Below are 27,364 nucleotides of genomic sequence, written 5' to 3'. Positions count from 1 at the left end.
CATCTCAACCTGAGATTGAGATTTGAGATTTGAAGACAGATAAAAAGCAAACATTACATTGATTGCGCACCCATTCCTGTGCTTGATGATGATCCTACCTGCTATCTCAATGCATGAGATTTCCTTGGAGATACAAAGATGAACATAGTGTGGAGGATAAAATACCCGGCTGTTGAAGGTTAGACCCAGCACACCAAGCCACAGTAGAGGACAAAATGGAAAGGAATGAAGTAGGTGACAAGAAATGACCATAGGTGCATGAGGTGTAAGAGGAATGTATCAAAAGGAAGTGAGAAAAGGAAGGGATGCTCATACACTCTTAAGGGTTAGATCTCAACTCTGTTGACAGACACGCAAAGGGACTGGTCTCATCATGGCAGGTAGGCACGTGCAATGGGGGATGAGTTAAAAGTAAGGGACCAGATGACCAACGAAAATGATCTATCTTCTTCTTCAACCTTTCAAGGAAGACATCTGTTCCAGCAAGAAGATCTTCAGCTTTCTTTGTACAGTGAGAAATGATAGGCCATGAGAGACTGTAAACAAGTATATTATAGTGGATTTTCCCTCCTCAAACGCTCGTAAACGTAGGTAACATGTCAAACCATGTAAATATATGTGTCCATTTCTCTTATTTTCTCTATACTTGTTTTCCATTCACCGATATGGACGTACGCATTGACATCGTACAGTCATACCGGAACATTATTAGGAGCTTTAAACAACACCGATCAAGGCCCAAGTCGACCAATAAGTCGGGATTAACTCTTTCTCTCATTCCGACTTGTTGATCGATTTTTCCCACATCAACACATAGGCTAGAGATAGTTATGTTAGACCGACTGCCATCCGGAAAAAAGAACTATAAATAGGTCTAGTGGCAATGCCCCCCACAATCTGAGGAGTGAGAGTCGAGATCTCATCCATAGCCTGTGGCACATGCCATTGTTCCAACCATCGGGCTTTGAGCCAACCGACTCTCCTACACTATCAATATGGTTGTGTGGAGGGATTGTTGATAGAATTTTTGTTATATTTTGCAGTCTTCCATGGCTATCCTGTCAAGTTCTACTTGGGAGTTTCGACTATTTTTTTAAGAATATTATTTTATAATTTTTGCTAAAAATTCTCACATAGCAAAGACAATATCGTGCTACAATTTGAAATACCTTGAGTAGAATCTTCTATTCTTGCTACTTTATCCGCAATTGATCGATTTTTATGATCAGGTCAGAGAGAGTTCTAATAGGGATTGACCCGTATATTTAGTGAAATACATGGATATGACTTGTGACAATGAGGTCTCATTTGGATAGCTTTATCATCCCATCTTAACTCATTTCATTTCTTTCTCAAACATAACTCAATTACAAACATTTTTTCAATTTCAATTTTTAATTTTTCATCTAATCACTACCTAATTATTATAAATTTTTCAAACTTTCAAACAAAACACAAAACCATTCATCTTTTTCAAATATCAAAATAAAAATTATATTAAAAAATTATATTTTAATAATATTTTTCTTAAAATTTTTCTTAAAATTTAATAAGTTTCTTAACTCAAATTATTCATTATTATTCATAAATTATTATAATAATATTTACAAATTTCTCATCTCAACATTTAAACGGGCTTGGAAGGCCAACAAAGATGAGATACAGCAGGATATCGCAGTAGAGAGTATGATGTGGATGGGCCAAGGTAGAGCACTCAATGGGCTAGGATGGCGCCATTTGATTACAAATACACGAGAACAAAGCCATTGCACCAATTATTATTCAAGAAATGGCATGAAATAGCCATAAATTGTTTGCAACATGTTAGATAAGATCACCTTGAATTATTTCAAGCGTGACAGAATTCTAGATTTTTGTTGATCTTGTAGCCCATGTTAGATTCTTATGATCGTACCTCTATGTCACTTAAAAGGCTATCAGAATCTCTTGAAATGATTCTAAACTTCAACGTCAAGCATTTAAGATTATTGCTTTAGAAAATTGTATAGATAGAGGAGATTAGACATTTATTTGTACGTTTACTTTTTCTAATCACTTATAAAACTAACCTACGTAATGTTTACAGAGAATCAATTCAAGGAAGATTTCTTGAATGGTTTTTACTTACAATTCATTATCAAGTTAGTGTATATTTATACACTGTTTACGGAGAATCAATTCTGTTACAAGAAATATTTAAAATAGGAAAAATATAAACAAAAGGAATATTCTAGACTACGTTATAGCAGGGAGTATAAAGGGTATATGGTTAATACGCCCCCTCGAGTCCATAGGGGTATCAACCACTGTGAGACTTGATCTAAGTAGAGCAAATCGCTCAGAAACAATTGGCTTCGTCAGTGCATCAGCTATTTGATCTTTGGAAGAACAGAAAAAGACTTTGAGACTATTTGCAGCCACCCGATCACGTACAAAGTGAAAGTCTATGTCTAAGTGTTTTGTTCTTGAATGGTAGACAGGATTGGCAGATAAGTATGTTGCCCCGATGTTGTCGCACCAAAGAGTAAGTGGTTGAGACAGAAAAAGACCAAGTTCTCGAAGAAGAGTTTGGATCCAGATTAGCTCAGCAGCTATGGTGGCAAGTGATTTGTATTCGGCTTCTGTGCTTGATCTGGCCACAGTCTTTTGTTTCTTTGAGCTCCATGATATCATGTGCTTGCCAAGGAAAATGCAAAAGGCTCAAGTTGAGCGTCGATCATTTGGGCATCTTGCCCAGTCTGCATCTGTATAAGCCTGCAGGGTAAGACTTGAAGAAGATTTGAAGATCATGCCATAGTTTATGGTGGACTTGAGATATCTGAGAATCCTCTTCACGGCTGACCAGTGTGATAGTTTTGGACAATGTATGAATTGACATACTTTATTTACTGAAAAGGCAATGTTTGGCCTAGTCATTGATATATACTGTAGGCCCCCTACAATGCTTCGAAATAATATGGGGTCAATGAATTCAGGACCATCAAATTGTGACAGCTTGAGAGAAGCTGCCATTGGTGAGGTCATTGGCTTAGCATTAAGCATGTTACTTCTTTCTAGGAGATCTTTTATATACTTCATTTGAGACAAAAAAATACCAGAATCGGAGTAATCAATTTTAATCCCAAGGAAGTAAGATAATCTGCATAGATCCTTCACAGGAAAAGCTCTTGCCAAAGCAGAAAGATTATCTATAGCAGCGGATATGGAAGAGGTAATGATCATGTCGTCAACATAAATCAACAGAAACATATGTAAATCACCAGAATTCAAGATGAATAAAGATGGATCAGGACGTGAAGCAGAAAAAACCATAATCAGTGAGCCAGGTACTCAATTGGGCAAACCAAGCCCTAGGTGCCTGTTTAAGGCCATAGATGGCCTTGTTGAGTTTGCACACATAATTGGGATATTTCTTATCAATGAAGCCTTGAGGCTGCTGCATAAAAACAGTGTCAGCAAGTTCTCCATGTAAAAATACATTTTGGATATCTATTTGGCACAAAGGCCAGCTATGGCTTACAGCAACAGACAGAACTAGGCAAATGGTAGTGGCCTTAACAACTGGGCTAAAGGTTGAACTATAATCCAAACTAAATTGTTGGTGGTACACTTTTACTACCAAACGGGCTTTCCGTCTAGCAAACGAGCCATCGGAATTCAATTTGGTCTTATAGACCCAACGACAGCCAACAACGTTAAAACTAGGGTTCGGAAGAACCAGGGTCCAAGTATTTGTTTGAGTTAAAGCATTAAATTCAGAGGACATAACATCATACCATTCAGAAATTTGGAGGCAACGACAAAGCTGGTGGGTTCATCCGGGACCGCCATGGTGGTACTGAGACAATGACGTTGTGGGTACCGTATAGTGCCATCAGTAAATTGTCGAGGCCGAAGTGAGTCTGTGTGGCTCCGAGTAATGATTGGAGACCGAGAAGGAACAAGATTATAAGATGAAGGGTGACGAGAAACAGAAGAAGTCTGTGTGATTGGAGTTTCGAAGTGATTGGAAGGGGAGAAAACCTCGTTAAAGGGTGAAATGGCAGGGGGTATGTGTGAAGGTGTAGAGATACGGGTTGAGAAAGAAGGTGTCGAAGTGATGAAGGATGATTTGGGGTTAGGGTTTGTTTCTGTGTTTTGGGTAGGAGGAGTACTCAAGGAATGAGAGGTATGTGAAGTGGTGGGCGATGTGTGATGGGCATTCGTGTTTGGAGAGTTGTTATTAGTTAGGATGGGCTGTTGGCCTGGGCCGAGAATGGAAGAGGGTGGGGAGAGTATGGGCAGCGTAGTTTGAGTGATTAGTTGGGCTGGTGGGTTCATATTGGGTTGTTTGTTTGAGTATGGGAAAGAGTCTTCAAAGAAGAGAACGTCTCTTGAGATGTATATTTTTTTTGAAATGAGCTCAAAACATTTATAGCCTTTGTGAGACAAACTATATCTCAAAAAAATGCAAGAGATGGACCTAAAATTTAATTTGTGTTTGTTGTGGGGTCTGAGATTGGGCCAGCTTTGGCACCCAAAGGTTTTTAAGAATGTATAATCAGGCTCTCTATTGTAAACCATGAAATGAGGTGATATATGGTGGAGAACTTTGGAGGGAAGAAGATTAATGAGATACATAGAAGTTTCAAAAGCCTCGGCCCAAAAGGATAAAGGGAGAGAGGAATGGGCTAGTAGAGCAAGCCCAGTTTCAACTATGTATCGATGTTTACGCTCTACTAGCCCATTTTGCTGATGAGCATAAGGACAAGAGAAGCGATAATTAATGTCAAGTTTAATGCATTGAGTGGTGATGGGTTTAAATTCAGCTCCACCGTCTGTTTGTAAATTAATTAATTTGGTGTTGAAGAGTCGTTCTATTCGAGTAACAAAGTTGGGAAAAATTTGATGAACATCTGATTTTAACTTCAAAGGGAAGATCCAGGTATAACGTGTATAATGATCAAGAATGGAAACATAATATCTATATCCATTATGTGAAACAACAGGTGCTGGGCCCCATAAATCTACAGTAACAAGTTCTAAGGGCTGTGAGGACTGAAGCCCACTAGATACATACGGAAGTCTATGACATTTCGCAAAAGGACAAGATGCACATTTGGACATAGAGCTACTGGGAACTATGGGCAAGCAGTTGTTGCGCACGACGGAAGAGACGACGTCACGGGTTGGGTGGCCCATACGGTGATGCCACTGCGAGAGAGATGTTCGCTCGCCAAGGTAGGAAGAAACAGAAGCTTGAGCAGACGAATTTATGGCTGGTGGAAAGGCATAAAGGCCATTCTTAGTTGGACCGGTGATGAGGCATTTCTTGGTCCGAGAATCCTTCACACAAAAATGGGAAGAATGGAATTCAAAAAAGCAGTTGTTATGAAGACAGAATTGACAAACTGAAATGAGATTCTTTGAAATATCAGGTACATGAAGGAGATTTCTGAGATAAAAGGGGGAAGAGTTCGAAAGAAGAGAGGCATTACCAGAGTTTTGTATAAGGAGGCACAAACCGTCACTGATGCGTATTGTCTCAGAACCACCATAGGGTTCACTGGAGAGGTTGAGGTTACCAAGGTCGTGGGTTAAGTGATGAGTAGCTCCAGAATCTGGGTACTAGGTAGGGTCATAGTATGTAGAGGGTGGATACGGGTGGTGTTTGAAGGTGGGTTTTGGTTTGGAGAGGCATAGTTAGCAGAGAATGAGGATGGTGCTTCGTACTGATAGGATTGGTTGAATCGATGCATGCATTGGAGGGCAACGTGACCTTGTTTGTTGCAAACTTGGCACGTTGGACGATGTTGGGTGTTGGGTGTTTGATAAAAGTTTCCAGAGGGTGCACGTCCACCTCTGCCGGTTGAGCGGCCCCGTCCTCTTCCTTGTCTTCCTCCACGTCCACCACGTTGATCTCTACTACCATATGAACTAAAGTTGGCTGAGAACTCAGTAGCAAATCGAGCGGAATGAGTGAGCCGACTCTCATGTACCAATAGAAGTTGATAGAGTTCTGTTGAGGTAACCGGATCAGATCTGGTTGTAATTAATGTCACAAAGGGCTCATAAGCTGGTCCAAGACCATTGAGTAAATAAGTGACAATTTCCTTGTCTGGCAAGGGATTTCCAGCAGAGGATAGTGTATTAGCAAGAAAGCGGGCTTTACCAAGATAGTCGGTGATGGACCGATCTCCTTTAGTTAGATTGGTAAGTTGAAAACGTACTTGGTACTCCTTTGCTTGAGATTGGGAAGAGAGAAGAGTAAGAAGAGAATCCTAGAGACCACAGGCTGTGGTGGCTCGGAGTACATGACCAAGAATTGAGTCTGATAAGGAAGAAAAAAGGATGCTAAGAACTAGCTGATCATTCCTTTTCCAAATAAGGTATTCGAGGTTGGTTTTTGGAACAGATTCTGTGGTAGAAGGAAGAAACTGTGAGGGTGACCGAATAGTTCCATCTACATATCCATAGAGATCCTGTCCCCTAAGGTATGTAGATATCTGAACTTTCCAAAGCAAGAAATTCTCAGTAGTAAGCTTGGTAGTCACTACGTGAGATAGAGAAGAAAGAGCAAAGAATGGAGGCTGAGGCAAGGAGTGTGAAGACATATCCATGGATCAAGAAAGACTGCTAGTCGAGCAGCTCTGATACCATGTTAGAAAGGAAGATTTCCTGAATGGTTTTTATTTACAATTCATTATCAAGTCAGTGTATATTTATACATTGTTTACAGAGAATCAATTCTATTACAGCAGGAGGTATAAAGGGTATATAGTTAATACGTAACACTCTCATTTAAAAAGTTCCTGATGGAATGGTTAATTAACTTTCTTTGAAACTAATTAACTGTTAATTAACTATTTGTAGTGGAAACTTGATTAATTGTTTGTAATATCTCCAAACACTACATAGATCATCGTGGGGTACCCATTTACTAACCCAACATAAATGTGATAGCCCTGCCCACACTATCAACCTGCAAAGGACTTTAATTTTGTCGTACAAATTACACACTCCTACTCATACCACTTGCTCCTTGTTTGGCTAGGAAATCGTATCACCTCATTGGTTTACCTCTGTGTATAAATGTTGCACAGTTATTGAGAGCTCCCTCCTGCACAGAAAAGTTGCGCGGACAAAACAAAAAATATACGAGGGTAGCTTTTTTGGTGCATTGAACATGAGTAGAACGTGTTTTTAGTAAGTGCAACTTTTCTTTGTATCTCACATTTCTAATGATATTATCACATGCCATTGGTAATAATGAATTTGGCAGTCACGTCCAGTACCAGTTTGCAATCATAATTTGGCCGGTCATGGCCTATGGTTAGGTACCGGACAATTCAGACAATAAATATCGGACCATGGTTAGCTACAACTACCAGACAAGTCCAACGTTTGATCTAGTTTCTGTATCACGACAAGAAGATATTTTACTCCCGAGCTAGCTTAGGCTATATAAATAGCACACAAATGAAGTTATTCCAAAATACATCAAACGGATGCAGCTAGTAGCTACAAATATATAATTAAGACCAGCTTCATATATGGCTGCTTCTACTTCTGCAGATGCTGCTGTTTCTGCTGCTAGTAGCACAGCTACTACTAATACTACCACCACAGCAAATGTTTTTGATTTTGGCAAGTACCATACGGAGCAACCTAAGAATGTGGAACCATATTGTTGCCTCAAGAAGTCTACACTTGCTAATCCACCCCCAAAGCCGCTTTTGGTTGCCATGCCAAGTGAAGCTGGAGAATACCCACTGCTGCTACTCCTTCATGGTTACCTTCTCCGCAACTCATTTTATTCTCAGCTCATCCGACATATCGCCTCCCATGGATTCATTGTTGTTGCCCCTCAGGCTAGTCTTTTCTTTCCCAAATGACGATTTCCTATAATTTTTGTTTTAAATTATTTTCTAGCTATGATTTGGAGATTAGAAATTATAAACATAATGCACGTGGATCTGTGATATTAAATATCACAATGTGCCTGTAAATAGTATATCTCAACATTAAATACTGTGAGATCGACATATTCTAAATTGTGGGAAGTGTTTGAAATAAAATATTATAGAAAATCTCTCTCTCTCTCTCTCTCTCTCTCTCTCTCTCATGCCTTTAAGTGTTTTTGTAATCAAATATTGCTAACATGTGATCTATTGTACAGTGGGTACAATATTAGGTACAGTGGGTATAATCTTCAGTTAAAAACCTCCTAAGCAATATTTTCAAACAATTCCCATATTTTCGTTTTGGTTCATGCTTTTAGATCACAGACTCACCACGGTCATTAACTTTTTTACATGTTACGTACACTTTGGTGTCGGCTGGTGAAATGGGTCTGAAGTCAGTAATGTAAAGTTTTGTTTACAAAGAATCTGAAAATTCAGGCATAAATTAGAGAAGGAAAGCACCGGGGTAGATCTCAATTTGGAGACATGACCAGAACACTTTCAAACCATGAAATCTACTGGATTTGAAAAGGCCTTCCCTTGCAGTTGCTGATGAGATTGCATGGTTACCATTTACTCTGATTATTTGTGAGATGTGCAGTCGAGATATTCGAATCATATATCTCGTCTTCATAAAATTCTTCTCCCCACTCACATGATTAACTCATACAGCTTCACGATTGTCCTTGTCCCTTAGATGTCGTCCTCATTGTGTTTTGTAATTCTTCTTTGCCTGTAACAGCTATACTGCCTGACTGGATTAGATGCATCTGTTGACATAAAGTCCACAGCAGAAACAATAAAATGGTTATCCGGGGGCGGACTCCAAGACGTGCTTCCAGCAAATGTCCAACCAGATTTAAAAAAGCTAGGACTTGCTGGCCATAGCCGTGGAGGCAAGGCAGCTTTTGCACTTGCGCTTGGAAAAGTAGAAACTTCTGCTCTGAAGCTCTCTGCCTTAATAGGCATTGACCCGGTTGATGGGAAAAGAGAAGGGATGCAAATCAATCCACCAGTACTCACCTATAGTCCTCATTCATTTGAGCTTGGTCATATGCCTGTAATGGTTATTGGAACGGGCTTGGGTGAAGTACAAAGCGGTATATTTTGTGCATGTGCTCCCAAGGGTGTTAACCATGAGGAGTTCTACAAGGAATGCCAAGCGCCGGCTTGTCATTTTGTGGCCAAGGACTACGGCCACCTTGACATGCTAGATGACGAGACCAAGGGGCTTCTAGGGACTTTTACATATTGCAGCTGTAAAAGTGGGAAGTCTAGGGAGCCCATGAGGAGGTTTGTTGGAGGAATTGTGGTTGCATTCATGAAAGCTCATCTGCTTGGTGATGATAGTGACTTAATGGCTGTAATAAACGGGACCGAGACTGCACCAGTGGATCTCACGATTGAATTTGATATCTAGTGAAACCTCTAAAATGCAGGGTCGATTAATGGATGCAGAATAAATTGAGTTCAGCTGTGTGGTGTCATGCGTGTGAAGGCAGGCCAGAGCATGACACAGGCTGGCAATGTGGACGTCGGAGCTTGCTGTTTGTTGCACGAAGACGACTTGCATTAGGAAAAAAGGCTTTGCTTGGCCGGGAACGTACGTGGAGTGTTCGTAGTGCTCATGCCGATGGAAGACTAGGAAGCTAGTTGCAGTGTTTGGTTGTTTGAATAAATATATGTTTTTTGAATGTGTAGGTTTATAAGTAGGTGGTTCTTTTATTGTACTGATGCATGCTGGGGTGTGGTTTATTCTTCGAGTATACAACCGTTGTAGTGGGGTTGACAAGGTCGTTCATGTGGTGTCTATTCGTATGTGACGTTGTACTCGTGATTCTCATAAAGACCCACGAGCCCTTTCATAAATGCAAGTCGATCTGGATTATTCATTCTTAAGCTAAGTAATTATATTGGTTCTTAAACTAGATTGGGTTTCCTGATCTATATCTTTCCCTGTTTTAATTTACTTTCAAAAAAACACGAAAAAAGTTGAGACGCGCAAAGACTTTTTTCATGTGATCAAGCTTAATGGCCATTAGTCCTTCTATATATCCCTGTTTTCCTTTTGAGTTGGTGGAACAATTCGCGGGCAATAATGATATTTTCCTTAATGCCGCGATGCGGAATAAAAGCTGTTTGAAGAGGAGAAATTATATTGGCTAGTGTGGTTTTGAAACAGTTTGCCAATATTTTGGTAATGAATTTGTAGATAATATTTGTGAGACTGATCAGTCGGTATTGACTTGGGGTACTTGGGTTTTGAGTTTTGGGAATAAGAGCTATATTGGTGTGGTTCATTTGCTTCAAGAGTTTCCTACTTCTGAAAAAGATTTGTACTACTTCTATGACCTCTTTTTTTATGATGCTCTAATAGTGTCTATAGAAGAGTGTCGTCATTCCATCTAGACCTGGTGCTTGTGATTTGGGATTTGTCTAAAAATTTATTCTTCATTTGGCGCTGCACTTTTTAGTGCATTATCTTGATTTGAAATTTGCCTCTCGAAAAGATTTTCTAGTTGCTCTGGAATTTGCGGATTGCATGAAGTGTATATTGTTTTAAACTAATTATTAAATAAAGATTTAATAACAAGAGAGTCCATTGACTAGTTACCTGGTCCAATTTGATGGAGTCTATAATGTTGCTTCTTCTCCTTATTGTTGTTGAAAGGTGGAAGAACTTTGAGTTGAGATCTGATGAAGTGAGCCAATCAATTCTTGATTTTTGTCTCCATAATATTTCTTCATTTTCCCTTTGTTTTTGGAAGCTGTTTTGCATGAACTTCTCTTCTCTTTTTCTTGGTTATAAGAATTCATTAGGTTGCTTTGCACTTCGAGTATCTCTTTTTCATTTTTTTTGTATATTGATCTAACTTCTCCCAAAGTGTTTTTTGTTCCATAACTTGAGGGCATCTTTTGTTGACTTGATTTTTTTGCATAAAATGTATGTTGGGTTGCCCTAATAGTTTTTGCTCCACGCTTCTTTGATGATGTTGTGGCTAAGTGGTTCATGAATCCAAAACTCTTTGAATTTAAAAGACGAGGGTCTTTGCTTATTTGCTATTGTGTGTAGCAAAAGTGGATGATGATCTGAGGTTGATAAAGCTAAGTGTTGCATTCGAAAATAGCAATCTCCATTTTTTATTTGCAATTGCTCGGTCCAATCTTTCTCTGATAAGCGCATTTCCATGCCTGTTGTTCGATCATGTGAGTTTTGGACCTGTGTATCCTATGTTAATGAATCCATTTTTTTTTTCATTAGAGATTTGAGTCCGCCATTTTGATTGAAAGGGATCGGTCTCCCGCCATATTTCTCTCAATGATTTAGAAGATCATCAAAATTACCCATGCATACTATCTAAGGTCCTGGAAATGCTTGGTGTATTGAATCCAAATGAGGCCAAAAATTTGCTTTGCTGTTCCATTGTGCTGACGCATAAACATAAGAAATTAACCATAGATGTTGTGGGGGATCTGAGTAAACCAAAACTGAAATAGCATTCATATTAACATGTACAGGTTCTAGTTCTACACCCGGACACCACATAAGTAAAAGGCCCCATTTTTTACAAGAAGCTGGAAAGTTGACAAAATGATGGAAATATATACTATTTATAATAAATATGGTGCACTCCTCTGACACCAAGGTTTCCGACATAAAGATTACGTCCGGGGTTATTGTTCTTAATATTAGCCTTTAAATTTTTTATTTTCTTGAGTCGAGCTAAACCCCTGCAATTCCAAGCCATTGTCTTCATTCAAATGGGAGAAACATTTTGGAGCTTGCCTCTCTAAAGTGGACAAAGAATTTGGTTTTTTGGAATGCAACACCGAAATCATCAGACTCTAGCCTATGGAAAGGAATTATTCAAAAAAGAGATCTCCTCACACAAGGACGATGCTACCAAATTAATAATGGGTAAATGCTTGTTCAGATTCATGAATTCCCTCTATGGAAAATTTTAAACCAAAACCAATCCAAGAAATGAATCAGATCTACCGTTCTCTAAAGGTCTCAGACATAATCACAGACAACCCACGGTCATGGGATTTATCAAAAATGCAAAAATTTTTTTATCAAGAAAACATCTCAGAAATTCAAAAAATATAGTTGCCGTCAATCTCCTAGAGACAAGACAAGATAATATGGTCCTCGAATTGCAATGTGAAATTCTCTATCAAAACAGCTTATCAAATAGCTGTAAGAAATCAAAATGCAACCCAACAAAACCCCTTGCAAATCCTTTCAAAACCCTTATGGAGCCTAAAAGTCCATTACCGTCACAAACTGTTATTATGGAAATTACTCTGGAACTAGGGTGAGATTCGGTTGATCTGGACCGGAGAAATCGACCGGTCTAGTCCAAATTATATAGGATCAAATGAATTCGGTCTGGTCCCCGGTCCAAGGGATTTTCACCCCAGACCGAACCGAATGAAAATTAAAAAAAAATATAAATATATTTTATTAATTATATATTATTTATATAATTAATTGTATATAATTAATTATTAATATATCACAATACTACATAAGTATTATACTCTTCAATGTATAACTATAATATATAGTACTAATATATAGTAATATGTTAACATATTATAAGAGTTATAGTATATGTATAAATTTATAATAATATTAGTATATTTAACTTAATATGTTAGTATTAAATCACTATAACTACATAGAGTATTATTTAATATAGTATATTAGTAATACTACTAGTATATGTTGGTGAAATTACACAATAATATAATAAAAATTACAATTAAAAATAAAATTAAGACGAAGCTAGTTTGGACTGAGGCACGGAAATATCATTCTCTTTCAGGAGATTCAAGCCCTCTGCGGTGTATAAAATCTCAAATTAACCGATATAGTAGAACTCCTCTTGACTTGATTCCTCTAAGATACAACAGTCCAACTGATCGTCGTATAGCCCGAACCAACTTTACATAAGCGGTTGAGCTCAAAACTCTACTCAAAGAATACTTTTCTTTTATCTGAAAAATCTCTCAAAAAATATATACACTTTTATCTTTCTCTTTTCAAAAGAAAATTACTACCTTCGTACGTACCGAAAATAAAAAATACTACGCTTGAATAACAACCACACACTAGATGAAAAGATAGATCCCACCGGATGCCAATCTCATTCCATTTTAAAAGGAAGGTAGACGTTAATACAAACGGCACAAAAAACATTTATTACCAACTTAAAACGTAAAAATAAACCGACCTGCATAAAGGATTTAAGAGAAAAAAGTTTAAACGTTAAAAACGTTAATGGAAACGTTGATAAACGTATAAAGCCAAGAAGTCCGTTTTGCCAGTGTTTTACAAGAATTAAAAGTCAAAAAAAGATAACGGCAATAAATTAATTAGAAACCAACGTTAAACCAAAATGTTCGGCTACTGGCAAATCAAGAGAATAAATGCAAGCTTAAAAACATTCAAGCAATAAATCTCATAAATCCTAATAATTATTTTAAAAAATACTAACAGTATGGTTATTAGTTATAGTATTAGTACTAAGTCTATAACTATATATATTTAGATCAATGTATTATTTTATTCTTTAATGTATAACTATAATATATAATACTACTATATATTAATAATTGTACAATTTGTTATGTAATTTTTATTTAATAAATCACTTAATTTAAATTTAGTATTTTAAATAATTATTTTTATTAATCGATTAAAAAAAATGTTGGACCGGACTGGACCGGATCGGTCCTTAGGCTGTTCGGTCTGGTCCAGGGTGGGAAAACCTTTGACCGAATAGGTCCGGTCCGATCCACAAAAGCTCCCGAGACCGGACCGAACTCACCCCTATCTGGAACATCCTCCCCATAAAATCAAGAGTGAGCGAAGTCATTCCTCAATTTGAAGTTAAAGAATGCCCAATGTGTAATCAGGCGGAAGAAACCTCACTACATCTCTTCACAGAGTGTCCAATAAATCGGATACTATGGCAACAAAGCTCTTGGCCTCTAAATCTAGCAATTCTGCCAATACAATCTATTTCAGACTGGATAAACATGATTCTACACCCAGAGAAAGAGTTGGGATTACAGCCTACAGGAGACGGAAAAACACAATTTTCAACTATTTGAGGTAATTATCATGGATTTTATTTGGAGGCAACAAAATGACATAGTTCATAACCACACTTCTATATCTTTAGAGATGGCAAAAAACAGATTGAACGAGATTTATTAAGAGTACAAGAATGCATGGGAAGAAAAGGGGAAAAAACAAGACAACCTTTGGAAACCTCCGCCACAAAATAATACATAAATAACTATAAAATGTTATTTTAAATAAGTACTAATATTATTTTAAATATTCATAACTCATCTTCATCTACAAATTATGACTTTAATAGCATAATTAGACAATTAAATTCTGAGATTAAAAATCAAAGCCCATTATAAAATAAGCACAACGTAAGTAAGCCCAAAGCATTTAACAAACATAGTTTTTTTATTTAAGGTCCAGTTCATTTAATAAGGCCTGTAATTTGATTGAGCTAGCCCATAAAATTAGGCCCGGTCTAAACTATTTGGGCAAGCCCGATATAAGGCCTGATAAAAGGGAAGACGAAGCAACCCACTTTATCTGTTTCTCTCATTTTCTTCTTCTAGGAAGGAAAAATACTATCTCGTTTTTTTTTATAATTTCTCTTAACTTAACTCATTTCATCTCATCTAATTACTCGTTACAAGAATTATTCTAGATGTCCCCGTTGGGGCCTTCGTGCGCACTAAGTGAAACGGTTCGTTTCGATTCAATTAAGAAATGAGGCTCTCCCCCTCCCAAACTCGGTTCCCCCTCCCTCCGAAGCATTTCTTTCCTCCCTCTTATCAGAATATTTGAAACTTTGACCTCATCACTCGAAATCCATTGAAGACCCAACATATGAGGCTTCATCAACCACGGCTCTGGTGCTCTACGCAATCCTCAATTTAGTGTTGCATTAAGCCATGTAATTGGGTTGGACAAGTTTCATTTTTTTTCTTTGTTCTCTTTGGCTTTGAGTAAGTTTCGTATATATCTCTCTGTTTTATGGGTGTTTATTTAATAAATATGTTTTAGTTTGTTTATTTTCTTCCTTACGTTTTTGTTTTTTTTGTTTTTATTGCCAAAAGTCCTTATCTTCTTGATTTTTAGGAAACCCAATTCCTTGATCCGTTCCTTTGTTTACTTTGCCTGGTTATTATTTGTTTGATTTGTTGTCTTTACCCAAATTAGTGGATTTTTTTTCCTCTCATTTTGTTTTAGTTTTTGCAATTTTCTTTCTGTGTTTGCTTTCTAAAGCTTTGGGACTGGAAAAAAGGATTTGCTTGAAGGAGTAGTTTTGAAATATGGCTTCTTATATACATTGCAAGAGGGTCATGGGTGGTTCTTCTTAACAATGTTAGGAGTTAGGATTGTTTGTTTTACGAAAAATTCTAGACATAAGCCTCACACTCTATACACCCACTTAAAAATATATTATTTTACTTTTTTAACCACGTAATGAAAATGATTCTAAACATGTTTATAAGTAAAATATGATAAAAAGGTAAAACGATATGTTTTTAAGTAGGTGTGTAAGGTGTGAAGCTTATGGGTAGCATTGCTCTTGTTTTACATCATGTCTGGAAAATTTATGTTGGGTCTGTGTTTTGGTCTGACAGTAGGGAGGGATATGAAGTGAGGGGTATTTATGACATTTGAATAAAATTATACGAAAGTGACCTAAACACCCTCTTCATGCACACGCAGGCCCCCAATGGGGGTTATGTACGTAGCACGACTCCGTGCGCTCGTTGCCCTTAGGGGTGTTCATCCGAGTTCTGACCCAGGAACTCGAGTAAACCCGGACCGGAATCCGGATTTCAAATCCTAGCCGGAACCCAGGCCGGATTGATCCGGGTCAGACTCGGGCCAGAACCCGGATGGATCGGGTTGCGGGTTGTACCCTTTTTTTTTCTCTAGTAAAAGCCTTTATTTGATTAAAAATATTTGCGTTCTAAAAGCTCAATTAGCAAAACACAAAACTTCAAACCATAATTATTTTTTATTCAAAAGCCTTTATTTTTTTTAAAGTCAAGTTGGATCGCATAATGTGTTCTAAATACTAAATACATAAATTCATCCATGCATGCATCACAATACAATACATTACATATTACATTATTTGATATTTATATGTTACATTACAATATACAAAATTACAATGTATGAATTGCAAAATCAATAACATGTCTATCAATGATTTAATCTCCACATCAAATAGCAACTTCAAGTAATTTGACTGAGAGATCCTGCAAAACACACAGTTTTGAACAATGATTATATACAAGGATTAAGACAAATTCCACTTAAGAAATTAAAGATTACAATGAGAATGGATTCTTTTTTTTTTTTTTCCCAAATACACCCACACTAACAAATATTTTGTAGAGTTTTCATTCAAATACATATCCATAGACAGCCACTTCTCTTAGCAAAATTAATAAACAAGAACATACAATAAAAATCTTGCCCAACTTTCTAGTTTTTTATATTTGCGAAAACATATATGTACCTAATAACTATCTTAATTAACCTAATAACAACATAGTGCATGGTGACTTTGTATATATTAAGCATTAACCACTTATAGTGCATGCCAATATAAAACCGAAAGGCCATGCAACTCTCATCAACATTAATATATATAGAGTTTCTCTAGCTCCTCATTTAAGATCAAAGAGGAGTTTGCTGAGGCTATGACTTGCACTAATTAAAAGGCATTTTCTTCTAAACTTCGCCATGACGACGAAATTCTTTTTTTTTCCTGTTGGGTTGATCGCAAGGCACCAGTTTCTAAAAAAAAAAAAAAGAAGAAAGAAAAAAAAAAGAAAAGAAAAGAAAATCTTCAGAGTTCAACATCAATATATGCATTAAGGTAAAGGTACGGTAGGAAAACCAGTTAGCAGGATATGCAGAAGAACAACGAAACAAACAAATGCCATGTCCTTGTTTTCCCTACCTTGATACTCTTTCTCAATAGTTGCCTATGATGCCCATACAATAGAATGGAAACCAAACCATGTTGGATTCACATGGCTAAGAGTGATTCTTTTTTATTATTAGAAATATCATCTCCTCTGAATCCATCGCATTTACCTACCCTGCAATTGCCCATCTCTGTGCCACAACTGGACTATTATCCATTTACTACTCAATGTGCAGAATGCAGAGGGAGAGTGCAATAATGTCTAGTACATACCCCATACTAAGTAATCCTAAGGATAAAAATCCAAGGTGCTTAAATACCACATAGTAATCATCACAAGGGCCTGTGTCTAGATCCTCAAAGGAATTATCATCATCATCACCATCAAACTTTCCTAAAAAAAAAAAAGAAATCTAGAAAAATCAAAGATACAACATCCTAAAAATCATTTCTTCCAAATAATAACAAATCTTCATTACATATATATATGTTATCGGATATAACAAATCTTCCAAATAATAATAACCGACGGCTCTAGCATTTTGTAGCTAAATAGATCTAAACAGATACTCCTCAAACATTCAAACAGATCTACCATAAAAATACTCCTCAAACATTCTCAAAAAAAAAAACCCAAAATCAACAAAGAGAGAACAAAACAGAGGGAGGGAGAAAGAAAACATACCCAAACGGAAATCCGTTCTAATATCTTGGATCCCAAGCTCAAGCACTTCCACCGTTCGGCATCGCAGATAGCAGAGAGAGAGATAGAGCAGATGAGAGAGTAATTTCAGGAGGGACTAGGGCATCGCAGACGCAAACGCAGACCCAGACGTAGAGCAGAGCGAGAGAGAGAGAGCAGATGAGAGAAAGGAATCGGAGGGAGGGAGGCGTAGGGCATCGCACTTCGCAGAGGAGAGAGAGAGAGAGAGAGAGAGAGAGAGAGAGTTGAGTGTGATTCGAAGGGGGGCGCTAGGGTTTTCGATGGTTTTATATGTAAACCCGGGTACCAGGTTTAAAACCGGTATCCGGGTGTCAAAAATCGCATCCAGGCCGAATGAGCCCGGGTTTTAAAAAGTGAGTACCGGCCCGAGTGTATTCCGAGCCAAAACCCTTAACCGAAACTCAAATAATCGGGTTCTGGATTAAATCTCGACCCGGATGAACAATCTTAGCTGCCCTTTTCCACGATCAATATCAAATTAAGACGCACCCATTTTTTGGCCTGCTCTTCTCCACTCTCCCACCACTAAACACCCACAAGCTTCGGTTTCTACCTTTTTTCCTTTTTGTATTCAATTTCATTTCTAAAATCTCACACTTACACCGTGAAGATCCGCTGCATCGTCGTGCGCCACAAGGCTCCGCCACACCAAGCCTCTGTGTTTTCCCTAGCGCGATTTGTCTCTCTCCTCTGCACCTTCGCTCACCGTGGAACGTCCAGACCGACGCCTCTTGCTCTCGGTTTCCGACACCGGCAAGTTACTCCACCTCCATTTCCTTCACTCTCTGGCCCTCTCTCACTCTCTCTCTCTCTCTCTCTAGCTCTCTGCCAGCGTCTCACTGTCTCTGTGTTAGGCTGACGGCGGAAACCGATAAAGGTCACCGGAGCCAGGGTGCCGCCCCACGCCACAACCAAGGTATGTCTCTCTCTCTCTCTCTCTCTCTCTCTCTCCCGCTCGTCTGCGTTGGTCACTCGTGTCTGTCTCGGCTTCCCCTTTTTTCCCACTTTGTCCCATTTTGTTCGCCCCATCGTGTATTTCCTCACTATCCCGAATTCGGTGATAATGTTGTCTTCAATGTCACAGAGCATCTCGAAAGTCAATAGACAATGCTGCCACGCCATTGAATCCGACCTATCGCCACTCCGAGATTTGGTAAGGTACTCTCGAGCTTTAGCCTCGTAACCATAGTGAGATTCGTGACTGTTTTGTTTGGCGCTACTGGTAGATTTGGATTGTCTATATTGGATGTTGGAATTGGGATTTGAGTAATTTCATGCTTGGTTGATGTTGGGATTGGTAGTTAAATGATTTCATGATTGGTTGGCGTTTGGAGGTTCCCTTGTTTATGATTGTCGTGGTCGGAGGAGGGAATGATTATAAAAATGTGAGTTGGTATTCCGATGTGTCGGGAGTGGTTGTAAATCGTGATATCCGTTGGGGTGAAATATAAGGGAAATCAAGGAGGTTGGGTTAATCTATTGGAGGAGTAGTGTATGGATGTTGTACTTCGGCTATTATAAACCCAAGTCACAATGATGGACTATTTTATTTATGGGTTATTTATAGGGCTCATATTGAGCTATAGTTGGGGTTATAGAATGTTGTTAGTTAGGTTGGTTTTGTACTGGTATGAGTAATAAATATGTTAGTGATATTTTTGGACTAGGTTGCAATTCTGCTACGGTTTGGGTTCTAGTCTTAGATATTATTCTGCAAAAGTCAGGTAAGCGGTTACCTATGCTAGACTTTGCCTAAAATTGATTGAGGTTGATTTGATAAAAACTTGCATATTTTGTTACGAAAACTTCGGTTATTTTCTGCACTAGTCTCTATTCTGAACTTTGCAAATCTGATATTTTATCATGACTAATGTATACATGAGCGAACTTTTGTACTATGTTTCTCTACTGCATGAAATATGAATATGAAGTCTGACATGTTTATTTGCTCAATACTCTGTTATGATATGATATTGCATATGAAAATCCTAAGGCATAATATTCTGTTCTACTCTAATTTATGGCCCCGTCACAAGACATAATAGTGGCCTCCGGCCCAATCACGTGACATAATAGTGGCTTCCAGTCTTGCCATGGGATATAATAGTGATCTTTGTTCTGAGTGCAATCATTTTGGTGACAAAGTGGTTTATGTTTTGGTTGGCTATCCGTAGAATGCACAGCCCTGCCACGAGGGTAAACATGGCCTTTGTTTTGAGTACATCACCTTGGTTACGAAAAATGATATGTTCTGCTTGGCTAACTACAGACATGCACAACCTTGCCACGGGGGTAAACATGACATCTGCTTCTGTTTATGATAATGTTTCAATTATGCTTGTGCCAATGGTCTTTTGTATATTATTATTGAAATGAAACGTTTATGAAAATACCACTATCATATTTTGAGAACTGTTTGTTTCTACATTCTATAATTGGCTCATGTTTACACACTAGTATAGGCTCACTGCTTATTGAGTTTTTGATAACTCATCCAGTTATTCTTATTATTTTTTAGATGACTTTGAGATTTCAAATAGGGAGCATGAATAGGAAGCACGGGCGTGATTAGTTGAGCGTAGGGGAATGAGTACCAAAGGGTACAAGTGATTAGATGACTTATTCAGAAAATTGTTATTTTTCTTTGAATAATATTTTGGAATATTGATAACTTTTATCGAGACTTTGGGGATATTCTTTATTATATATGTTGGAGAAAATTGTTATTTTTCTTTGAATAATATTTTGGAATATTGATAACTTTTATTGAGACTTTGGGTATATTCTTTAGTATATATGTTGGAGAAATTCGTGGATGTCTTTGCGGAGGAACATATATTTTGATTAAAGGAGTTTTATGTGTTATGGAGCTGCTTCTTGTGTTAATTGGAGTTGTATCTGTATTCTTGGGTTGTGATTTTTAGGTGACAGGAACAAACTCCCTGAACCTCTGGGTACGTGGCGTTACATTCTCTCTGTCAAAGTTTCAGTCTCTGAGTTCCTGGGATGAAGAGGTATGTGCTTACAGTTTATTTGGTCACCCTGATGTTTCTTTCTGGTAATTGGGCTTCTATTTGTAAATTAGTTCCAACCCTCTTGGTCTGTAGATTATAAACCTTTAATGCCTTCTCTTTGTTTATTTGTTTGTTTTTGCAATTTTTCTTTTATTTTGGGTTTTTTATGTGTCTTAAGGTCTCTGAACGGTTTTGCAGTTTGGAGGCCAATGCCGGCGCTCTGACCAATTTTGAAGTACTCGACTTTCTACGGTCTAAAGGGGCTGCAAAGGATTCTACTCGGGTTCTTGCTAAAGTGGCACCTTCTGAGTACAAGGTTTGATTATACTCTTCTCAACAGCCATCCAAACTTCTGCATTTTTTCTTCTTATTGGAATTAATGGTGTGAAATTTTTGTGGGGACTATTGTTCTTCTTGGGCCTATATACAGGTATATGACTATTTGGTTCAGAGTGCTGCTTGCAAGCAAACCAGAGAGAATATCAATGAGTTCTTGGAAAGGTGTAAAAAGTATGACCTTGCAAAGGCCGAGGTGCTAAATATTATCAACATTAGGCCGTCTTCTGCTGTTGAAATCTATACGGTAAATGGTAGAAAGTTTTTCTTCAGCATAGTTTCTTTGGTCTTTTCTGTTATTTATATTGTTAGAAGCCTGAATATTTCATTATGTCTGGTATATGCTTTTATGTTTTGAGCAGTAAGGGATTTTGTAATGAGGATAAGGGCTTTGCAGAGCCTTGACTTAAAAGGCTTGCTTAAGAATTTACTGCAAATAGGTACATGTTAATTAACATTAAGCAGAAGGATATTTGGCATATGATGAGAACTATGATTTTTTTTTTTGTTTTTATTGGCATCAGGTGTCCAAGAACAGCGTCCCAACTAATCTTGGGGGTGCACAGACTCTCGGCAAGGAGTTTCCCGCAAGTGCACCTTGGGTAATTCAAGGGAAAATTCTCCTAGTCCGATGGCTCCTAGAGATTATTTGCACCCAAAGGATTTGAACCTTAGACCTGGGGGAACATACCCCCAAGCCCAAGGCCTTTACCACCCAAGCCAATCCCTAAGGGTTATGATGAGAACTATAATTAGGAGGAGAGAAATTAGAGATATACCTCTTGCTCCTAGGTGTTTTTCGGTAGATTCATAGACTTTTTTTTTTAATTGGCATAGGGTGTTTGGGATAAAGTACTGACTAATCCCTAGGGTGCACAAGCCCTTGGCAAAAAGTTTTCCCCAAGTACACCCATATAATTCAAAGTAAATCCTCCCCATCCGATAGCCCTAAGAGTGTAAAATTCCCCCATTCCTAGGCTTCCAAGTTTATGTCATAAGAGGAGCCTTATATATAAGCTTGGTGAAGTTCCCTAGGCTTGTATACAATTGGATATAGGACTGAAGAAATCAGGCAACTTGATAACCCATCCACGATAAAATGACAAGTAATGTAACAAAAAAAAAAAAAAAGGAAAAAGGCTAGCTCTTTTTTCTTTAAAAAAACTGTGAGATGGCAATTGGTCTGCCTCTGTAGTTCATAACTCCATGACATTGAACAGTAACGAACACTCAAAATGTTTTGCTAATTTCTAGAGGTCTAGCCTTATGACATTCAGACCCCAAGACCCACCTCCAATCCAACAGTTTATCTCTATCATGTTCTTCACAGTTTAGTTAAACCTTACCTTTACCCCAAGTTTAGACTGTTGTGTTTGATATCGTCTAATCTTGTTAAGAAATTAAATCAGTGTTATTTATCTTTCTTGGCCACGGAGGTTGACTGTTAGCATAAACGGATTCCGAGATAAGTTTCTTTTTCAAAATTTTCCAGCAGAATTTGGAAGGCTTGCCCCACAATCGGTGTTTGTGGGGGGGTACGAAGCCCATATTGTTCAGAAGCCAACATATATATATTTTCTAACCGATAGTTTTAAATTTTCTATCCTTCTTAATATTGAACATTTTTTTCTTCAATTATCCTCTGAAAGTTTAATAAAAAACCCCTTGCATCCATCTATGGCTAACCTCACGTCAGATGAGTAATGCTAGAGAGAAGCCATTGTAGCAGTGCACACTTTGCACTCACTGCATGGTTGCTTCTAGTTGATTGTTCCCAACACTCACTTAGGGAGATGTGTGGTCTAGATGATGCCACATCATGTGTGCAAAATGGATACTCCCAATAGTGGCTTTTATCTATATTTATTCTTTGGATAATGCTCATTCGAGTACTGTCCCCATGACTGGTTTCAGCTTTTTGACTGTCAGTCAGGCCTTGCTGGACTGACACATGATTGTGTACTGGGATCGCTTGACGACACAGATTTACCGTGAGTAGTAGTCGTGCAACCTGAGGCTTTAGGGAATTGGATTTTGATTAGAATGTCAGGAGATTACTTACTGGGGAAAAAACGATTGTCAGAAGATTGTACTCACAAAGACATTAAAAGATATTAATCAACTTATCCTCGGTGAATGAATTGTGCTTTATGGTTTGAATGTATAATGACCAGAGATTATTCATCACGTGGTTCTTTGATGTTTGAAAATATAAGTAAGATTTTCCAAATCTAATGCATACTTTTTAAAAACTATTCATTTACTTCTTTTATGTTTGACAGATTGTTGAGGAATGTGAGAAACGTTTTGGAGATGCAGTTGAAGAGCTAGTAGAGTTGGTTGAAAACGTGTTGCCACCACCCCCGATTGAACTGAAACCTGGAGGGATTGATGAAGGTAAAGAAGAAACCGAGAATATTGATGGTGGCAAAGACGAACCTGCAACTGGGGAACAAATGGATGGAAGTTGAGGCCTTATAAAACCGTTCAACTCGAAACTAGTCAAAATCATCAGGTAGTGTGAAATGTGAATTGATTAATATTAGATCATGAACATGCACAGAATGCTAGGTGAGAAAGGTAATACTAAATTAGTTTTATAGCTTAATATTAGATCATGAACATGCTCAGCAACTCGTGAGTTTCCTTAATCGGGTTCAGTTTATAGCTAAGTTTTGCATTAGAAACTATAGCCGGGTCTACGCTTGCATGGAAAATGCGCTTGCCTTCAGTAAATCTGGGCTGATGACTGATGTTGCATTCGTTCAAGGATGCTGCCACCTGAACCTATAAAGCCAACCAATACCTTGAACAAAGGAATAGGTCTTGGCTGAAATATTTATGGGAAAATGTTAATTTATATATTTTACCATCTTTGATCTTGGTTGCTGTTCGTGACACTGAAAAATGGCATATTACCTTCGAGCACTGGTAATGGTGTGTGTAGGCATTTACTCTTAAAAGGTTAAATTTTTGGATGATCAAGCCCAAAAGTGATGTGCATTGAATTAAGTATATCATACCCATACGTGGTTTTAACTACAGTAGTTTAACATATGTGCAGATGAATAGTAACTTAGGCATCCACAGTGAGGATGATCCATTTTTCAAGGTTATTTTCTCTCTCCCCGAATAATAATATTATTTTTTTCATCCTGATTTCTCTCATTCCTCACAAAATTTGATCCAGACTTCTACAAATTCTTCATTTTTTTCTCCATCTTTCTTCAATTCAAGTAGGCGTAAGATAGGTGCAGACTTTATTCGGAAATATACGAAAAAAATACTAATTTAATTAGAATAAACGATATAAATGTTTTGCTATTTATTATAAAACTATCGAATAAGTGTGCGTGATAAATTGTTATATTTGAAACAAGGTATATTTTATTTGATTAAAAAATATAGTCTGATCTTTTAAATACTACGAAAAAGATTTTAAAAAGGTAATAGTGAAGTTGAAAATACATAATATTTATAATCATATAGAATTTAGATAGATGTTTCAACATAAAAGGTCAAAAAAAAAAAGAAGGTAATATTAGACAAAATTTGAGTAATGAAATAGCGAATCTAATTGCAAACGCTCTCACACAGTGACAATATTATAATATCCTTTTAGCAGCCATATACTGCACCGATAGAGTGGGTGTGGTTTTGACTGCCCTCCCTGCAAAATCATCTGCTTTTACTTTTTTTTTTGGACAAGTTAAGATAGTATAGATAAACTAAACAATTACAATGATATAAGATTCAATAGGGTGGGAGTTCCCGACAATCTTCCCATAATAAACAAAAAGCAACACCAAAATAAATAATAAAAAAAAAAAGCTAAGTCAAAGGCTTGACAACTCAGTCCCACAAGGGGAAACTGCTCAAAAGCGGTTTTGACATAGTCTGATAAACAGACTATAAACTTACGACTAAACGTCGTAGTCGAGAAGGGTGCGTTGCATTTTGTTGATCTGGTCTAACTGTAAGAAACTATCATGACCATATCATCTTGATCGCTGGTTAGGGAAAGCAAGAACATAAGAGAATAGCAACTAGAAGATCCAATACACCGGCAAAAGGCCACCATCAACTGCAGTGGCACGTGTAAGGCACACGCCACACTAAGCAAGAAAGGAGCAGGCGGGTATGAAATATCTAAGGCCGCTGACCACTATGGTGCCGGGCGTAACGGCTGGAAATCCCTTCTGGTGTGGTGGTGCGTGGGGCCCACGCGTACTGTAAGCCGTGCGTGAGCCATACGCACCACTGATCTGGACAGATTTCTACCTTCGTCCGACAAATCGGCGGCTGGGGAGACGAATAGAGAGGCGCGTGGCGGTTGAAAAAAGCCGACAAGCAACAAATCGAAGCAACTAGTTACTATCGTCGGAAAAGGTTCAAAAAAATTGAAAATAAAAAAAAACCTATAAACTATAGCTGGGCGATCGGAGAGGGGGAGGAGACGAAGCTCCACCCTCTTCTGGGTGGCTGTAATAAAAATGGGAGAGAGAAAATAGGAGAGAGAGAACGAGAAAATTTTTGTCAAACTTTGGACTTGTATCATCTGCTTTTACTAACCGTGTAGAAAATAATTTACTGAATCTTTTTATTTTTCTCGCTGTTTATACTTTGTGTAGTATCCTTTATCACTTTTTAAGATTTTGCCGTCCTTGATTGATCTTTTATGTCCCATCTTTACGTACGTAGTTAGCTCCTCCGATAAGGCGTTCAGCTGTGTAACATGTTCAATTTCTTAAACGCCTATCATACATACATTTATGTGTTCTTAAATAACACTAAAAATGATCGTTACCTTTGAATTAAAATAATTCAAAATTTATTCTATATGTTTATATCATTTGTGTAATATAGGAAACGAAAATTCTACAAACTACGTACAACACCTAATTTCGTGTTAAATGTTGTCAAGATCCTTACTAGGCAACATTTTAGTCTTTGTTTATTTTTACAGAGGAGATGAAATCAGTTTAGATTAAAATTAAAAAAATGTATTGTTAGGATTTATATTTTTTAATATTATTTTTGTTTTATGATTTAAATAAATTAAAATTTTTATTTTATTTTATATAAAAATTTTAAAAAAATAAAATAAATTGAAAAGAATTATAAAAATATTAGCACATGTGTGTAAATATTTTTCTTTCAACAATTAGCAAAATATTAAATACTCCTTAATTCGTGTGGAAGTGTGAAACCCACTCACCCTTTACTAGTACCACGTTTATCTCTGCTTTCTAAAGCACCAATCACGATCTTTTAAACGACAAACCTACTCTATCCATCGAGATGATTGTTATTGTAGAGTTTTTTGTTTTTTTTTTTTTTTTTCTGACAACGATTGTTATTGTAGTGTTGGATATATAAAATATTATTAAAAGAATCGGGCTACACTACAGTTCAGAGAGCGCGCTCGGTCTTACTGTATAGTATTTTTTAAGTTTTTTTTTTTTATTTATATATATATTTTAATATATTTAAATATTTTAAAAAATTTTAAAAAAATATATTAATACATTTAAAATCATTTCTTTTTTTTATTAAATAAAAAGAAAAAAAAATATACGTAGTGGTATAAGTGGGCGGCAGAGTAGATTTTTTCTTATTAAATACGTGTGGTTGAGCTATATGATTGATGATATTATGAGTGAGAATGAACCCAATTACAAATAATAATCGCAAAATCAATTTAAAAAAATACCTAAATCGTCCGATTTTAATGTTGATGCAGATCTAGAGTAGAGCAGGGGCTACGACGCTCTAAATACGATGCTGATCTGCAGATCAACTCAAACAAGTATACGACGGTACAATCTTACAAGTAGAGGGAGAGACCCTCCCTTTCAGTTGGTTCTGTTCGTCGTTTCTTTTCAGGTGGTCATGATCACTGATCATTCATCTTAAGCTACTGTTTTCTTACTGAATTCTTAATTACACAGAAAAGTTGTTGGAATAATTAGGATCAGAGCGTATGAATGACTGACAAGAGAGCACTCCCAACAGTTTGATAAGATTAGAGAGAGAGAGAGAGGTCTTAAATAAATCTAAAATCTGTACCACCTAGATCACAGGCAGAACCAACAACACAGTCAAATCAAATATCACTTCCTAACAAATCATCTTACACCTCTCTTTTCCTTTCTGAAAATCAAAGTGAGTGTGGTCATGTGTGGCATGTATGCGTGGGGGAATGGGCGAGCTGACTACACCTTTATGGTTTATATTATATATATTTTGGAGCCACCGATCCACCCTTCTCTGCCATCTCATCTCTTTGTTAAGTTGTCTCAATTAATTCAGAAATTTTTAGAAAAATAAAAATAATTATTGGTTAAGGCA

At 37.3% G+C, this 27,364-nt stretch overlaps 2 protein-coding genes and 1 long non-coding RNA gene across 6 annotated transcripts; 2 read left to right on the top strand and 1 right to left on the bottom strand.

Moving 5' to 3' along the window:
• Window positions 1-7,467: 7,467 nt before the first annotated feature.
• LOC121251797 (chlorophyllase-2-like) lies at window positions 7,468-9,528 on the top strand. The gene is made up of 2 exons (XM_041151188.1): window positions 7,468-7,850; window positions 8,686-9,528. The coding sequence occupies exons 1-2, from the start codon at window positions 7,533-7,535 to the stop codon at window positions 9,361-9,363; spliced, it is 996 nt and encodes a 331-aa protein (XP_041007122.1). The 5' UTR covers window positions 7,468-7,532; the 3' UTR covers window positions 9,364-9,528.
• A 6,536-nt stretch (window positions 9,529-16,064) lies between these two features.
• On the bottom strand, window positions 16,065-17,993 carry LOC121252668. Its single transcript, XR_005938265.1, has 2 exons — window positions 17,625-17,993; window positions 16,065-16,262 (listed from the first exon to the last, which is right to left on the bottom strand). It is a non-coding gene; the product is annotated as an uncharacterized LOC121252668 (long non-coding RNA).
• A 752-nt stretch (window positions 17,994-18,745) lies between these two features.
• Window positions 18,746-27,005, top strand: LOC121252632 (DNA-directed RNA polymerase III subunit rpc9-like). Of its 4 annotated transcripts, none has more exons than XM_041152381.1 (6): window positions 18,746-18,821; window positions 20,588-20,677; window positions 20,876-20,993; window positions 21,108-21,260; window positions 23,296-23,528; window positions 23,746-23,828. In XM_041152381.1, the coding sequence occupies exons 2-5, from the start codon at window positions 20,670-20,672 to the stop codon at window positions 23,482-23,484; spliced, it is 468 nt and encodes a 155-aa protein (XP_041008315.1). In that variant the 5' UTR covers window positions 18,746-18,821; window positions 20,588-20,669; the 3' UTR covers window positions 23,485-23,528; window positions 23,746-23,828. The 4 variants fall into 4 exon arrangements, with proteins under 4 accessions (XP_041008315.1, XP_041008294.1, XP_041008302.1 ...); XM_041152368.1 differs by lacking the exon at window positions 23,746-23,828 and adding an exon at window positions 26,757-27,005 and having other exon boundaries at window positions 18,753-18,821; XM_041152360.1 differs by lacking the exon at window positions 23,746-23,828 and having other exon boundaries at window positions 18,749-18,821; window positions 23,296-23,703.
• The last annotated feature ends 359 nt before the right edge of the window (window positions 27,006-27,364 follow it).

This window comes from Juglans microcarpa x Juglans regia, chromosome 1D, assembly GCF_004785595.1.
Source record: "Juglans microcarpa x Juglans regia isolate MS1-56 chromosome 1D, Jm3101_v1.0, whole genome shotgun sequence".
Lineage (NCBI taxonomy): Eukaryota > Viridiplantae > Streptophyta > Magnoliopsida > Fagales > Juglandaceae > Juglans > Juglans microcarpa x Juglans regia.
Note: the sequence above shows the minus strand (reverse complement) of the source record. Positions and strands in the feature narration are given on the sequence as shown.